This window comes from Terrapene carolina, unplaced genomic scaffold (assembly GCF_002925995.2).
Source record: "Terrapene carolina triunguis isolate 2854851 unplaced genomic scaffold, T_m_triunguis-2.0 Scaffold179, whole genome shotgun sequence".
NCBI lineage: Eukaryota > Metazoa > Chordata > Testudines > Emydidae > Terrapene > Terrapene triunguis.
Genome location: NW_020664530.1, coordinates 7,374,470 through 7,390,963, shown reverse-complemented (window position 1 = coordinate 7,390,963; position 16,494 = coordinate 7,374,470). Strand labels below are relative to the sequence as shown.

General features: G+C 45.2%; 1 protein-coding gene across 6 annotated transcripts in view; it reads left to right on the top strand.

The window, feature by feature from the left end:
• Window positions 1-6,641: 6,641 nt before the first annotated feature.
• The window catches only part of LOC112121800 (histone-lysine N-methyltransferase EZH2), an 87,554-nt gene continuing 77,701 nt past the window's right edge, over window positions 6,642-16,494 (top strand). For 4 of the 6 annotated variants that reach the window (XM_026654062.1, XM_026654058.1, XM_026654061.1 and 1 more), the window contains exons 1-2: window positions 7,373-7,410; window positions 8,270-8,335. In XM_026654062.1, coding sequence (XP_026509847.1) covers window positions 7,388-7,410; window positions 8,270-8,335 — 89 coding nt within the window. In that variant the 5' untranslated portion in view covers window positions 7,373-7,387. Of the gene's footprint in view, window positions 6,699-7,372; window positions 7,411-8,269; window positions 8,336-16,494 lie in introns of those variants that run through there. The other 2 variants (XM_026654059.1, XM_026654060.2) reach the window with 2 other exon arrangements.

The following is a 16,494-nucleotide window of genomic DNA, read 5'->3' as shown; positions in this document are numbered from 1 at the left end:
AGTCCATTCAAACAGTGTTCTAGCCCTGCCCCAACAAACCATGGCTCTTTCAAGCTAAGGCTGTCCCCTCATTGGTTCCCCCAGACAGAGATATTACCTAAGCCCCTCTGTGCAGAGATCAGTAGTGAAATTATTAGGTGAATAATTATAAACATACTGCTGTAGAGAACAATCTACATGTTTTAAATTTTTTTGATTTACTTTGATATTACAGTATTTCTTTGTGAAAGTACCTCCAGATGTTAATATCGCTTTACAAAATTGTACTCCTCTACACTCAGGTGTGTGCTACTTAACAACAAAAAAAAAAGTGAAGACATGATATCTGTATGTTCCTGTGTAAATGATCATATATAGGTTTTTTGTGGTTGTTTTCAAAACAGTTGGTTTTTATGGCCATGTGCATTGGTGAGAAGTCTCTCTTATTCCTCATATCTAATCATCAACATTCAGCAGTAATATTTTATTCACATATACAAACATAAACAGATGTTTCATTGGTGTTTTTGGACCCAATCCTGATAGTATTGAAGCCATTTTGAATTTTGTCATTGACGTCAAGGGGAACAGGATCAGGCCCTTTAATGCTCAATATTTTATATAAAATTGATTATGTGATTGATAGAAAAAAGAAAAAAATGTTTTAAACAATTCCAGAAGGCTGCCATATCCCATTCTGATTTTCTCCAGATTCTGATTTTATTGACATTGTCATTTAATTTATAAATGTCTTCGAATTTAAACATGTTTTTCAAAACTACTTTTACATAGTTTTATCTTGATATTAGAGTTTTTAAAAACTAAAATTCAAAGAATAACTCCTCAAAATATCAAAGTTCAAATTCTTGTCAGACATTTCCTTAGTAATTGTTACATTGTGAGTGTCTTGTAGACGTTTTCTTTTTTGTGAAGTAGGTTCTTAGCTAAACAGATATTCATCCACCATGAAAATAAGTTAGAAACAAAAAAGCCACTTGGGTGGCTCTGCTGAGTGCAGAACAAACAGCTGCCAACATTCTGCTGGCTGTTTGAAACTGACTGGGAGGGTGATCAGAAAGTCTGCTTCAAAAGAATTATTTTCCAATACAATTTAACATTTTAAGACTTTAGAACTGAATTCAAATGGAAAGATTCTTTTCTTCAAAAACAGGAACACATAACTCCTCACCCCCCCCTCCAAAAAAAGCCAGGTCTTTCAGAGTGTTTGGTAATATTTAATTTCCTAATCAGCACTAGTTGCTTTCAAAAAGTAATGGACACACAAATCATTCCATTCAAGTGCAGATAGAAAGGTGGAATGACATCTGTGCTGAGATGAGGTCCAATTCATAGTGTATATACTGTAATATTAATTTACTGAGTCACGTGACTAAGCCAATTACAATCCATTATTTTAAAGCTTATTCAATAATGACTACTTATATTGCCTAACTGAAAACAAAACTAAAGTGATCATGAAATTAAATTCTGACAATCAAAATAAAGTATACATTCTAAACAGTAAAGGAATGTGGTAGCCATCTTGAATTTGGCAGCCATCTTGGGGTAGTTTAAATAACTTCATATCCAGGAATAATAAATAGATCACATTTTACAAATGTGAAAGTTTTGGTGCTTTTAAACCTGAACAGCAAGTTTTGAAATTGTCAGTCATTTCAGGAATTCAAAGAAGGATAGGGCAATCTATCACTGATGTGTTACTATGAGAAGAAATTAGTTCAAACATTGTTGAACTCTATGCTTGCAAAAAAAAGTTGTTAAAATTAAAGTAAACTACTAGTATAAACCTGCTTACAAGATAACGAGCTAAAGACAGAATATAAAATCAGTGTTGCCAACTCTTGTGATTTTATTGAATGTCTCATGCTGTTTGGTATTTTTCTTAAAGGCCCAACTGCTGGCTGGAATCATGTGATTGCATGATAAACTCGACTTTTTTTTTTAAAGTATGTTTCTATCCCTCATGGTTATAGAAAATATAATTTGAAGGACCCTAAAGGCTCAGTAGCCATAAGGCAAATAAAAAGCACCCAAAATGTAGTATTTAAAAGAAAAGCATGATTTTAAACCACGCTTGTGATTTTGAGGGCTTGACTCATGATTTTTTTTTTTATTATATTATATTATATTTATTATAGTGGCACCTAGGAGCCCCAGACATGGACCATGGACCCCATTATGCTAGCTACTGTACAAACAGAACAAAAAGACAGTCTTTGCCCCAAAGAGTCTACAATCTAAGTATAAGACAAGAGCCAACTGGTGGATACGGACAGACAAAAAATGGAGCACAAGAAAACAATGAGACAGTGCTGGTCAATGTGATAGGTTGTGATCTCAGCACACTATCTGCTTCATTCTTAACTCTTAAAGGAGTTTTAAGAAGGGATTTATAGCTTCATAGATTGCAAGGCCAGAAGGGACCCCTGATCTACAGGCCATAGAACTTCCCCAAAATAATTCCTAGAGCAGAGATGCGCAAACTTTTTGGGCCGAGGGCCACATCTGCGTGGAGAAATAGTATGCAGGGCCGGGACAGGGCGTTGGGGTGCGGGAGGGGGTGTGGTGTGCAGGAAGGGGCTCAGGGCAAGGGATTGGGGCAGAGGAGGGGTATGGGGTGTATAAGGGGGCTCAGGGAAGGGGGTTGGGGTGCAGGAGGGGTGCGGAGTGCAGGAGGAGGCTCAGAGCAGGGGGTTGGAGTGCAGGAGGGGTGCAGGGTGCGGCAGGGGGCTCAGGGCAGGGGGTTGGGCTGCACAGGGGTGCAGAGTGCAGCAGGGAGCTCAGGGCAGGGGATTGGGATGCAGGAGGGGTGTGGGGTGTACAAGGGGGTTCAGGGCTGGGAGTTGGGGTGTGAGGTGCAGGCAGGGGGCTTGGGGCAGGGTACAGGAGGGGTTCGAGCTCCAGCCCCGCTTACCTCAAGCAGCTCTGGGGTAGCAGCAGCGTGCACCGGGGCCAGGGCAGGCTCCCTGCATGCCTGCCCTGTCCCCGGCCCCGTGCCACTCCAGGAAGCACTGCAGCCCCTGGGGAAGGAGGGGGCAGAGGGCTCTGCGTGCACTGCCCTTGCCCGTGCCTCCAGGTACCTCCCCCCAAGCTCCCATTGGCCGCGGTTCCCTGTTCCCGGCCAATAGGAGCTGCAGGGGGCGGTGCCTGGAAGCAAGGGCAATGCATGGAGCCCTGTGCTCCCCCGCCCGGGGGCCGCAGGGATGTGGTGCTGGCGCCGCCACGGGCCGGATCTGGCCCGTGGGCAGTAGTTTGCCCACCCCTGTCCTAGAGCATACCCTTTAGTGAAACATCCAATCTTGGTTTTAAAATTGTCAGTGATACAGAATCCACCAAGACTCTTAGTAAATTGTTCTAATGGTTAATTACCCTCACTTTTAAAAATTTCCAGTATGAATTTGTCTAGCTTCAACTTCCAGCCATTGGATCATGTTATAATACCATTCTATGCTCAGTTGAAGAGCCCATTATCAAATATTTATTGTCCCCCATGTAGATAGTTATAGACTGTAACCAAGTCACCCCTTGTTTCTTTGTTAAACTAAACAGATGGCCTCCAGGAGATCAATCACTGTAAATCATGTTTTCTGATCCTTTAATCATTTGTGTGGCTCTTCTCTGAACCCTCTCCAGTTTATCAATGTCCTTCTTTAAAGGAGTATATTGAGGTACCTGAAAATTCTAGGGTTTTTTTGTAGATAATGGGGGGGGGGTGCCCAAATTTATAATCCAAAGGGGGACTCTGCTCAAAAAGTTTGAAAACCACTCAGGGTGCAGGCAGGGGGTAGCTAGGGACTGTGTGCAGGCAGGGGGATAGCTCAGGGTGCAGGGAGGGGCTATGTCCAAGAGGGTGCTGCTGTGGGGCTGGCTGTGTGCTGCTCAGTCCCTAGTTGGCATAGTGGGCGCAGTTCCGCGGGACAAAGGCTGGGTGAGAGGCATGCTCTTCACGCCCGGGAACATGATGGGCGGAAGGAGGGGGACACCCCAATATCAGCTTCTGCCTGGCTTTGCATAGCAGAACAGGAGGCAGGCTCCCAGTGCCAAACAGCGTGGCCAGCTGCGGCTCCATGGCAGAGGGTGGCGGGGGAGGCAGAGGCAAAGTGGTGGCTGCAGATGGCAGTGCCACAGGACAGTGGGGGGGGGAGAAGGGGCAGCAAACTTCATCCCAATGTGGTACAAAACTTGGGGGGGGTCCCCCTGCCCTCCCTAAATGTGGCACCTGCTGACATCACTGTCAATAAGAAATATCCTAAAGTGAATGAGAGATTATAAGTATAGTGATGATAGGCTATGAAGGGCCTGGAAAATGAAGACAAGAAGCTTATGTTTGTTGCAATGGCAAAAGGGGAGCCAGTAGAAGGACACAAAGAGAGGGGTGACATGGTCAAAGTGCCAAGCTAGGGCAGAGGTGGGCAAACTACGGCCTGTGGGCCGGATCTGGCCCGTCAGGGCTTTGGATCCGGCCCACAGGATTGCCACCCCTGTGGTGCCACGGGCCCCATACCGCTTCCGGAAGCGGCTGGCACCATGTCCCTGCTGCCCAAAGGGTTGGGGGGGCAGAGGGCTTTGCGTGCTGCCCTTGCCTGCAGGCACCGCCCCCTGCAGCTCCCATTGGCCAGGAACGGGGAACCGCTGCCACTGGGAGCTTCGGGGGAAGTACCTGCAGGTGAGGGCAGCGCATGGAGCCCTCTGCCCACCCCCGCCGAGGGGCTGCAAGGACGTGGTGCCAGTCGCTTCAGGGCCAGGGCAGGCAGGCAGTCTGCCTGCAGTGCTTCTATATCTTGGGAAATTTCCCACAATCTGGGAATTTTTGAGTAAAATGTTTTGAATGAAAATTCCCAATTTCCCAAGTTGAAACATTTTACTCACAAATTCCCAGGTTTTGGGAAATTTCCCAGGATATAGAAGCACTGTAAAAAACTTTATCTGGGAATTTTTCACCAGATTTGGGAAATTTTTAGCACTAGGTTGGGAAAAGTTGGCATCACGATATAGAAGCACTGTCTGCATGAGCCCCGCTGTGCGCTGCTGACACCCCAGAGCCGCTCCAGGTAAGCAGCGCCGGGCTGAAGCACACACCCTGAACTCCTCCTGCACCCCGCACCCGCACCCCCTGCTCTGAGCCTTCTCATACACCCCAACCCCTGAGCCCCTTCCTGCACACCACACCCCCTCCCACACCCTGCACCCCAACCCCCTGCCCCAGCCCTACATTCATGACCCTGCATACACAGTAATTGAGATGAAAGATGACGAGAGCCGGGGCAAGAATTTTAATTATAGTTATTTATTATTTGATTATCATAATACCTAGGATCCCCAGTCATGGAGCAGACCCTATTGTGTGAGGCACTGTACACACACAGAACAAAAAAGACAGTCCCTTCCCCAAGTGCTTGCGTGGATGGATTGGAAAGGTTGTATCTTAGAGAGGTGATGCAGAAAGAATCAGCTAGATTTAAACACAGCCTGGATGTGAGGCTCTAGAGAGGGCAAGTTAAGGCTTAAGACCAGATTACGAGTCTGAGTGATGGGGAAGATAGCAGCATTGCTAGGGGTTGGCAATACCCTGAGAGAGGATATAATTAAAACCACATGATCGAGCAGAGAGGTGGCCATACATCTTGCTGGTGCTATGATTTTTGTGATGTTTTGTTAACAAGTGAGGGGAGGACTTGGTGGGCTGTGGTTCACAGGCATAGAGCACCACATGGAAGAAGGTGTGGACAGAACCTGCAGAAGACAGAAAGGAGTGGTTATCTATATGGTTTAGGTGAAGGACAGAGCAGAGATGACAGGGGGTAAGGGGCCCGTCTACACTAGGCAAGTTTTTGACCAGCCTGGCCATTTCCACACCCACTAAAGACATGGCACAGATGCAGTTTTGGGTGGCCTGGCCCATTTTTACTGAAGCCATTTGCTTCTGGAAGCTGGCTCAGTCACGGAAGGTCCGGCTGTCCTCCAGGGAGCTACAGGGCGGCTCCACAATTGGTTTAGCTGAGCTGGTTTGGGAACTGGTTCAGCGAAACCAAGGTCAGAGGCGGGGCTGGGATCGATGCAGGGCGGAGCGCGTCAGGCTCTGGACTGCCCGCCTGGGAGGGGGAAGCAACAGGCAGAGGGGAGGGACGTGGGGCTGCTGAGCTCCCCGCGCCTCCCTCCCGCGCGCGCAGAAGCATGACAGTTAAAACCGTTACAGCTCCCACTTTCGAACTGATTCAAACTCTCAGCAGCGCCGAACAGGGCTGCCCCTCCCTTCCCGGGCTCCGCGGGCGCTTCCTCTTTCAGCAACCCCCAATCTCCCCACCCGCAGGCAAGGCGGGCTTCAAGGCTCTCCCTCCCCGCGCGCCCAGATTCCCTCTCCCAAGGGGGCTCAGGAGCGCGCGAGGATTAAGAGAGGAGCACGAAACTCGCCATCTCCCCAGCCAGCGCGAGAACAAAGAGAGCTCTTCCACCCCCTTCCCCCCGCACGTGGGGAGCGAACTCCCCGCCCCCGGCACCGCCTCTAGCCGCTGCTGATTGGCTCAGGCGGCCCCTCCACGTCCGTCCAATCGGGGCGGTGCTTGGTTCTCTCCAATGAGCGCGATGCCGATTGGGCCGCCGGGTTTGGCGCTCGGTCCGGGAGGGTGAATCCGGCGGCCGGAGGCAGAGAGGAGCGGAGAGGGGACCCGGAGGCGGCAGCACCGGCGGGGGTTGGGGGGGTGAGTGAGCGAGCGACCGGCACCGCGCGGGCGGGAGCCGTGAGCCGTTATTATAACCGGCGCCCTTTATACTGGGGGAGGAGGCGGCGGCGGCGGGAGGAGTGAGGGGAGGGCAGAATGAGGAGTGGGGGGCCCAGCCGCGAGGAAACTCACCCCCCCCGGGGGGAACAGGGTGGCGGGGAGCGGCTGGCGGCGGGACACGCTCTGCCGGCCGGTGACAGCTGGAGAGAGACACGGAGCGTGAAGCGCCCTTTGTCTAAGTTGGCTCTGCCCACCCTGGCGGAGGGGTCCCCCCCTGGACCGACCCGGCTGAGACAAAGGCGGGAGTAGAGCCGCGGGCTTGGGACCGCTTTGGACCCCTAACCAGGGCGGGGCGCCTTGGGGGGCTGCGTCTGTTGTTCTCCTCAAACCTCCCCATTGACTTCAGACTAGTGGCGGGTGCAGGGGCAGTTTGACTGAGGGGACGTCCCCCGATCCCCCTTCAGTCCCCCTCAAAAGGCGAACGAGGTTTTAAATCGCCTGATTGAAACGCCGCAAAATCCTTCGTTCCCTGAGGAGGAGACGGGAAAAAATACAATTAATCTCCCCAAACGAGGGGGCCTCCCTGCTACGGGGAGAGGTTTGGGCACTTGGGCAGGTCTGCTTCAGTCTCATGTGCTCTTAGATAGTCTCCCGGAAGCTGCTGTTCAATGCGGGGGCCGTTGAGCTGTCTGTGGGTTGTTCCTTCTTTTGCTGTTTCACACGAGTTGCTGCTTTTGATTCTCCCCTTTCCTCCTCCCTTCTCTTTGTATATGAAAATCCCGAGTGCAGGAAGGATGTTAAATGCAAAGGCAACTCGAGTGAACTTCTAAGGACAGTAGTGGGTCCCTGTCTTCCACAGCATTGCATGGCATTTCGCAAGTTCAGATAGGCTGGCGACTGTGATTCTAGAACAAAGTGTGTTGAACATGCGGCATGCTCTTACTAAAAGCATGGTTTGTCTTGAGTCATTTTGGTAGGTGTAAGGGGGTGGTGTTGAAAAGAGCTGCCTTTTTATTAAAATTGTAAGAGCGAAAGAGTGACTGGTAAATATGACAAAATAAGATTGATGCGTGATCTGGTATTATTTTGAACAGTTGCCTGCAGTGATTCAGAAGTTATTGGGAGTGAGAAGGAGAAAAAAAGCTTGTAGGTGTGTTTATGTAAATTAATTTGGGTTTTGTTCCAGTGGCTTCTCTCTCCTAGTTCTGGAATACCACCCACATTGTTCTGGAGTGGGAACAATACAATATAGAGCTAGAGAGTTGGGAGTTCAAATCTCTCTTCCCTTCCATCTCAGAAATGAAGTCATTGGAAGACTTCATTTTTATATTTTAATTTCACTAATGCATCTTTTGTGCCACTCCACTGAATGGCGTTGTATATAGATGTAGGACTATATAAATGTACAGGGATCAAAAATATGTAGTGGGAATTCTATTGAATTTCTAAACTGGGATTTCCGTATTGATTTCTAGGGTGTAACGCTTTCTAGAGTCTGAATGTAATTTGTAAGAGTTAATTAAAAGGCCACTCTTTCTGTTTATCCCAAGTGTCCATATCAAATTGGGAGCCTCTGGAATGTTTATTTGTGGTAACCAGAAAGCATGTTGTGAAGGGTGAGTACTTGTATGCATTGTACTGTAAGTACTTTCAATTTGGTCTGTTAAAATTTGAATACTCAAGACCTGCTGATACCTCATGAGCAACCCTGCAATATAGCACGCTTACTTGTTTTTTTCCTGCAGTATTTTAGTGTGGAATCTTGCATGTAAATAGGCTTTTTAATAAAAAGTTCAGCTGTTCTCTTATGTGCTTTTTTAATCTTTCACCTAAAGAGACAATCCTCTATTGCTTAGTTGTTGTGAAGATGATTGTGACATCAAATAAAGGGTTGTATCTTTAAAGAATAAGATTCTTAAGAAACATAAATCCTGTTTTCACAAAAAATGTCCCTAGTAATTAGAGGGCAGTGATGGAAGTTTCTGCTTAAACTTGTTTTTTTAAAGCTTTCCATGAGGTGTCAACAATTGTCGTCTTAGAACTACGCCATATTCAAGATCCTAGTTTTGGTTAATAGAAATCTGTAGGATTTGGGTTTCTCACAGGGATGTTAAAATATAGCTATACTCCAAAAAGTGAGTATGGAATTTATGGAATTCCACTTTATCACTGACTTGCAAATCAAATTTGCTTAGTTTATCCAATCTATCTAATCTATCTAAACTCCACACTGTAAACTGAGGCTGGGAACTTGAAGGTCAAGCTGTTTTCCTTTTTGCCTCTCACTAGAACTACTAAAGACTTCAACTGGAATTTAGTTAACAAGGTTGAGAATAGAAACCAGTTCTCTCTGATAACATTACAAAGCGAAGAAGACTGAAATATAGTGCCCATTACATCATTACACTTAGGCAGCGTATATACTAGGATTTAAAGGTTCTGACTATTGTGTTCTAATTCTTTGTCATAGACAAGGCAATGTAGACTTCAGCAACACTAGAGTTTGAAAACATGTTAAATCTTTAAATCCTAGTCTAGACAAATTACTGTAAATACTCAGGAAGTAGATCTCTTGAATTTGAAGGTGTTGCTATATTTAGTGTTTTTTGTCAGATCCTAAGATTTAATTTGCAAACATCTGAAGCGTTTAGGCTTTCTGGTTGTGAAGATAACCTTCAGTGTAAAAAACAAACAATGTTCTTAAGTCATCATGTAGCCAGACAAACACAGGTGTTAAAATGAACAAAATTAGGCTTAAAAGTTAACAATTTCCAAGCTGATTGTACTTGTCTAGTGTGGCTGGACGTATATTGACTTTCCAACATGTCAAAAAGCTAAGCTATAAGTCTCAAACATTATTGTTTGTATTATGGTAGCAGCTAGGAGCCCTAGTGATAGACCAAGACCGTGCAATGCTAGGCACTATACAAACTGACCCTTTCCCAGAGAGCTTACAGTATATAAAATATTTGATATTTCAGTTGGTAAATTTAAAAACTAGGGAAAGTGGTTTTTTTATTATTATTATTATTATTAGATACTTCTGCATTCCCATGGTCCAGTTAGAGCATTATTGTGGATTTTTTAATAAGAATTGTTGCAGTAGTAGTAAAGAGGATAACTTTAATAGAGGTTTGCTTGCATGATACATAAATAGCATCATGGGACACTTCACAGCTAATTATAATCTATATATGCAAATAAAAGGAAATAATAGGTTACAGGTAGCATTTATAGATGTTATGACACTTATAGATAGAATGATTGAGCATGAGGAAATAAATAGGCAAGAAGGATTTGAAAAGATGGAGTCTGCTAGGCTTTCTTTACAAAACTTTTGCCCACCCAGGCAAAAAATTTTTACCAACTCTTATAAGGATGGAATGGGCAGAGAGAGAGAGTTTAGGTAAGCTCATTTTTGAAGGGCCTCATTAGGCACCAAGGCAGTGTCTGCACTAGAAAACTGAAGCACTGTTAATTAAAACAGTAGGACAGAACCTGTTTAAACAGGTGTTTCAGTGTGTCCATAGTAGCCACTCTGATTCGGGTTCTGATGAGTTGCATTTTTGCCCTGTATCCACACTAGCAGTGTTCTAAACAGTTTCATACGCAGTCTGACTGTCCCAGAGGTCCTGGGATAGCTTCCAGAAGTAGTGAATTCTGGGAGATTTTGAAAGCCCCACCAGTTTGATGTGGTAGAGTCATGGAGGGATTGTTTAAGCATTTTGTGCTTTTTCCAGCAACCTCTGTTCCCCATCCCACTAAACTAACGGTGGTTAGACTTGTTGACAGCAAGCCTAATCCAGATGGTATTGGGGACCCTTGTACATGGTTTTGAACAGTTATAAAACACGTTGCATCCACACACAAGTGTTCTAGGAGGACCAAATCGTGAGTTATTCTAATGTTGTCAGGGTCCAAGAGATAATTCCAAATAGTGGGGTGAGGGAGGGGAGAGGAAAAGGAGCAGGGGACATGACAGTAGACGTAGGATTTACTACCCATTTTGGAGAGAGATGCAAGGAGGAGGAAAGCCTGATGTGAAAAGTGTTGAATGGATGCAAGAATAGAAAGATGGAGGGGAAGGCAAATTCATGGAAGAATTTGAAGACACTGGTCACTGTTAAGCATGCATTCATTTTAAATAGATGTGTAAGTGTTTTGCTGAATAATGATTTAAGAGGGAAACTTTATACTAGATTCTGAAATAGATATTCTGTCTGCCCTCATGGATAGCTACTGAAGATTTGAGATGAGGGCAGTGTATTCCTGCGAATGGCTTAAAATGAACTGCTACACTTTAATTTGGACAGTTGAGACTGGAAAAGAGAGAACTGTTGGGATCTAGGCAAGAGGAGCTGAAGCTGTGACTTACATTGCTGTGTAGACGTATCCTAAGCCTTGGCTTGAGCCCGGGCTCAAGCCAAACCCCCCTTGGGTCCACACACCAATTGTGGAACCTAGCGATTGAACCTACGGTTCAAGCCCGCGTTAAGCTGGGATTTAGGGTCTGAGCCCTATTGCTTTCCTGTGTGCACGCGACACCAGCTTGACTCAGATCCCAGAAGGCTTCTAGATGTGTCCCAGAGTTCCTTGGGGCCAGGGTTGATTTAAATCACTAGTCAGGAAGACTTGATTTAATCATGGATTTCTACATAAAAGTGCATTCTTGTTGGTTGTTATAACCTTAATACATATTCTTCACAACTCAGAGATAGATGTAGGTTTCATTTTTAGAAGGTACACACTATACATTTTTAAAGTGATTTATTTTGAAAACTTAGTTTTACAGCTATATCAGAAAATGAATGATTGGTTATTTCATTTACCAAAGGTAATTGAAGCAGATATTTATGAAGTCATTGGGAGGTGAACTATCTCCAATTCAACAGGTTAATCATTAATATTTGGAGGATTTTCTTGCCGTGCTATATTAGGAGGAGAACATCACCAGACAGAGATTTAAATTTTTATTTAACTAAAACAACGTTATGTATTCTGGATTTTTTTTTTCTTCATCAGCAAACATATAATATTTTAACAAAACAAGCATGAATTTTTGAGTTTAGTTAAACATTCAAGCTTTTTTAAAATCAGGTTTATTTTTGTTAAAATTGTTTTAACTAAAATAGTTAAATGAATTTAAAAAACAAACAAACAAAAATTAAATCGACTGTCAGACATGAGAAACTTAAAATATTGGCTTCTGCAGCTAACTCAGTCGTCTTCACCTTCATTTTCCTGTTTGTTCAGAATCTGGAAAAGAAAAACAAGCTTTCCTGCTTTTACAGGTCCAAAATGATTTCTCACTTTGGAATAAATTAGTCCAAAGGAAGAAAATTTTCTTCCTACATCGACAGAAGAAGCTACTGCTGTTAAAAGTTAGATTATCAGTTCAACAGTCTCTGAATTCAAGTGCTTAAGTGACTTGCACCAGTTCACTTGTGTGACTTTCTTTAAAACATCATCAGCAAACATATATTTCTTGATTGGTTCTCCCTTAGCTCTGAAGTTTATTATACAGTAACTCCTCACTTAACGTTGTAGTTATGTTCCTGAAAAATGCAACTTTAAGTGAAACGATGTTAAACAAATCTAATTTTCCGATAAGATTTAATGTAAATATGCGGGGTTAGGTTCCAAGGAAATTTCTTTTGGCAGACAAAAGGCATTATATACTGTACAGTACTGTGGTTGGGAAGTAACCCTGGCTTATCCCACACAGGTACAGCTCGCTACAAGCTAGGACGCTAGGAAGCACTTTCACAGCAGCAGCGGCAGCTTCCCCGGAGAAGAACAGGTGCTGTCTATGCCGGGAATGCTCCAGGCCTGCCTCTTCCTGTCCCTGCTCCACTCCAGGCCCACCTCTTCCCATCCCTACTCCACCTCCTCTCCAGAGCACGCTGCATCCCCATTCGTTCCTCCCTCTCCCCCCCCCAGCCCTAAGCGCTGCCAAACAGCTGTTTAGGACTTTCTGGGAGGGAGGGGGAGGAGCGGAGACGTGGCGCTTCCCCTCTCCTCCCCCTCCCTCCCAGAAAGTCCTAAGCGCTGCCAAACAGCTGTTTGGTGGTGGGGGAAGCGCTGGGAGGGAGGGGGAGGAGGCAGAGAAGAGGAACTTGTGCAATGCTCCCTTGTAAAGTCGCTGCTCTTCCACAGAATCTCACAAGCAATGGACAGAGCAGGCAGCCAAACGACGTTATAAGGGAGCATTGCACAACTTTAAATGAGCATGTTCCCTAATTGAGCAGCGATGTAACTTTGAACAACGTTAAGCGGGAGGACGTTAAGTGAGGAGTTACTGTAGTTGGCATTTGGAGGGATGATTCTGGATGTCCATGTCATAGCCAACTCCTCTTCTTCAGCAGTTAAGGTTTGACCCTGGTACCAAGTATTGAGAATATTTGCATTTCTTTGTTGCAATGTTTACATTTTGCCCCCAATAATCTTCTATTCATTGAACTTTTTGAAACTTTGCACTTTTATAGAGTGGCAAGGGATTGACTCTGTACACAAATTTGCACAGGGACAATAGGGTTGAGGTCTGTTATCTCTCACCTCTCTATATTATTTGTTTAAAACATTTTTGCTGTTAAACAAGCATGTTATCTCTGGAGACATAAACCCATATTTTGGGAACTGCAAAACTAAGCATCTCTGATGGTATCTTCTAGACTGATCACTGAGTCCCATTGGGTAGATAGAAAGATTAACCTAAATAATCTATACAGAAGCCCCTGGAATCCCATAAGATTGGGTGCCTAATCCATGAACTATTGGAACTAATTTACAAAACTTTTCTTAAACATTACTTGAATATATTGTCTGATACTATAGAATTAGAATTTATAATCCCTATTCCATTATGAGATATCTTTGAGCTATAATATCTTAATTAAAACTATCTTTAGATTGCTTTTTTCCCTCAAAAAGCATTTTATCAAAAAAAGTGATTTAAATTAAAAAAAATCTGGTTTTTTTGTTTTGTTTTTTAAAATCATTGATTTTTATACACCCTGCTTGGGGCAATTTCCTTGGTCCTCTCTATGCTGGCAATCTGGTGCAGTCTATTGCAAACAGAAGTCACACCTCCCTTTGCAAATGGCAGCAGCTCAGGTCAGTGTTAACGCATTGTCTGCTGAACACCAGTCTGCAAGCACACTATCAGAGAGCCTGCAGGGTCTCAAAGGAGATGGATCAGAAGAAGCTTTTTGCAAAGAGAGCTGTTTCTTGGTCACGAGATTTTGGTGGAAGGACCAGAGAGCAGAGCGGGGACTTAGCAGCTGGCCTGCAGGGAAGTGGAGTGGCAGAGCTCCTGGTTGAGCACAGCTGGAGGAGGATAACCCCAACACCTCAGCCACTTCTCCTCCCCGAAGGGCAGCCACTTGGTCCCTGCTCTGTTCTTTGGGGCCCCTCGTGTCCTCCCTGGGTCTGCATGTGCAGGGGTGCCCGGGCGGCATGTAGAAGCCAGTCCCAAAACCTCCCTGCAGCCTCTTGCAGCAGTGGCGACTCTGGTTCCTTGCTGCCATGCAGAGCTTGTTCAGAGCAGGAAGCAAAGCTGACAGGGAGGATGTGGCTTCCAGCTGCCAGAATGTTGGGGATCATCCCTGAGCTGGAAGCTCTGCCGCTTCCCCTCCCCTCCCTGCCGGGCAGCTGCTTGGTCCTGTGCCGCTGTCTGTCCCTTGCTCCCAGGCTTTTGCCCTCCCTGGGGCTGTGTGTGCAGCGGTGCCTGGGCAGAATGCAGTGTGAGGGTGGTGAATGGGAGCCGGACCGGAACCTTCCCCACAGCCTTCCAGGAATCCCTTGTCAATGCCTTCTGGGGTGCGGTGGAGGCAGGGATAATGGATTGGGGGAGCGTCTGGAGCACACTGCACTCCAGGCTCTGGTGTTGCACTTCACCACTCTGCAGCCAGCAGCAGCCAGACTGAGGGGTGTGTGCGTTTTTCCTCTAAAACCTACATTTTATGTCATACTTCATAACAGACAAATAAAAAACCAACCAAACAAAAACACCTTAGTTGAACTTCCATTTTGAGAATTAAGAATTGCAAAGTTTCATTTTAATAGTTTGACAGACCTGGAAACTGATGTTCTAATTAACCTCAGAACAGGTGCACATGGACATTTTCTTGCCAATATAACTCCACCTAGAGGTAGAGAGCCCAATTCTCAGGTTAGATGGTAGTTCAGTATAAAACCTTCTCAAACTGCTGTTGTTCTACTGAGATAGCCAACAAAGGTGCTAATTATGCAGTTTATGTACTTGTATTCCTTATGGGTTCCTGAGTCCCATCAATAGCACCATCACAGTTAGGAAGCAGGGTGGGCAGTAGAATTTCCCCACTGTCCAGCAAATTAATAGGCCTAGAGTGTCGACACTTTGGGGGAGGAGGTTGCTAGGCACTTTGGGATAGTGTTACTTTGGTTTGGGTCTATACACTGCAGTGTGGATGCCAGAGCCCAAGATTCGAGCGTGGGTCAGAAAATCCTTAACCTAGGGTTAAAATGCAGTGTAGATACTCAAGCCCATGACTTCCTGACACAGGTCAGTTGACTCAAGTCCTATTAAATCTAGGTTTAGATTGTTGTGTAGACATACCCTAAGTCAGTGGGCCCCCAAACTTTTCCTCTCATGCCCCCCACGCCCCTTAGCAGTAATAGAATGTGTCTGAGCCTCCCCGGGCTGGGAGTGGAGCCGTGGCCAGGAGCAGGGGCTGGGGGCCAAGAGCAGGGCTGGGGACAGAGCGGGACTGGGTGGTGCTCCCTCTCCACCCCCTCATGGTCTTGTCCTGGGCCCCACTCCACCCCTTGGACATTTCTCCGTGCCCCCATATGGGGGTACGCCTCACAGTTTGGTAACCACTGCCCTAAGTGTTTCTGTAAAGTATTGAAGTGGCTGGTGCCAGCAGGCAGTGTGACAGTGTCACAGACCTAGGTACTAGGGATGTAAAAGGTTAACCAGTAAGCATTAGGAAAATGCATATTGGGGACGTCTAATGGTATGGGTGTCAATTGCTAGTTGTAAAAAACCAAATCTTTACTTTAGAGAGCAAGCTGTCCATGAAATTGCTGGGTGACTAAGTAATATGAACTCTTTATAGCGAGCTTCTGCTATACAGTATTATGGATGCACTTATGTCAGATTAAGTGGTTCTCCCTGTGCAAGGGAAAACTGCAAAAGTGGGAAATAACAGACTTGTATAGGAGGAACTCATCTCCCTATACTACTGGCCTTTTACTTATAATACATTAAACATTAAAGATCTGCATTCATGAGACAAAGGTTCCTTGTTCATCCCACACATGTAAACTGACTAGTCTTAGATATATAATGCTGTATGGTATACTTCTCTCTAAATGATGAAATCAGTGGTGCATCTAAGGTTACAAGTTTGACTGGAGTCCACACTGAAACCTAGTCTAATACTGTTCGTGCTGTAAATACTGTAGATAAGAACTTTTCAATTTATTTTATTGAATTTGCGTAATCTGTCCAATGAAGTATTAATTGCTTAGGAAAGTGAGATACCAATACTTGAGCAGTTTATTTAGGTGTATAAATTAATCTGACTGGGGGAGAATATACTGCCATCTTGTTGCAGCCAATAAGGACGTGTCAAATATGGACTTGACAAAGTCATTGAAATGTAGAAATACTTTGCAATTTCAGTTTTTTTTTCAAGTGCTTGTTCATGTCCATTCCAATGTAGGCGTGTGCTAGCCCTGAGTACTGCCGCCGTAAAGTTTTTCCCTCAGTGGTATCCTTTGGGTCGGCTCT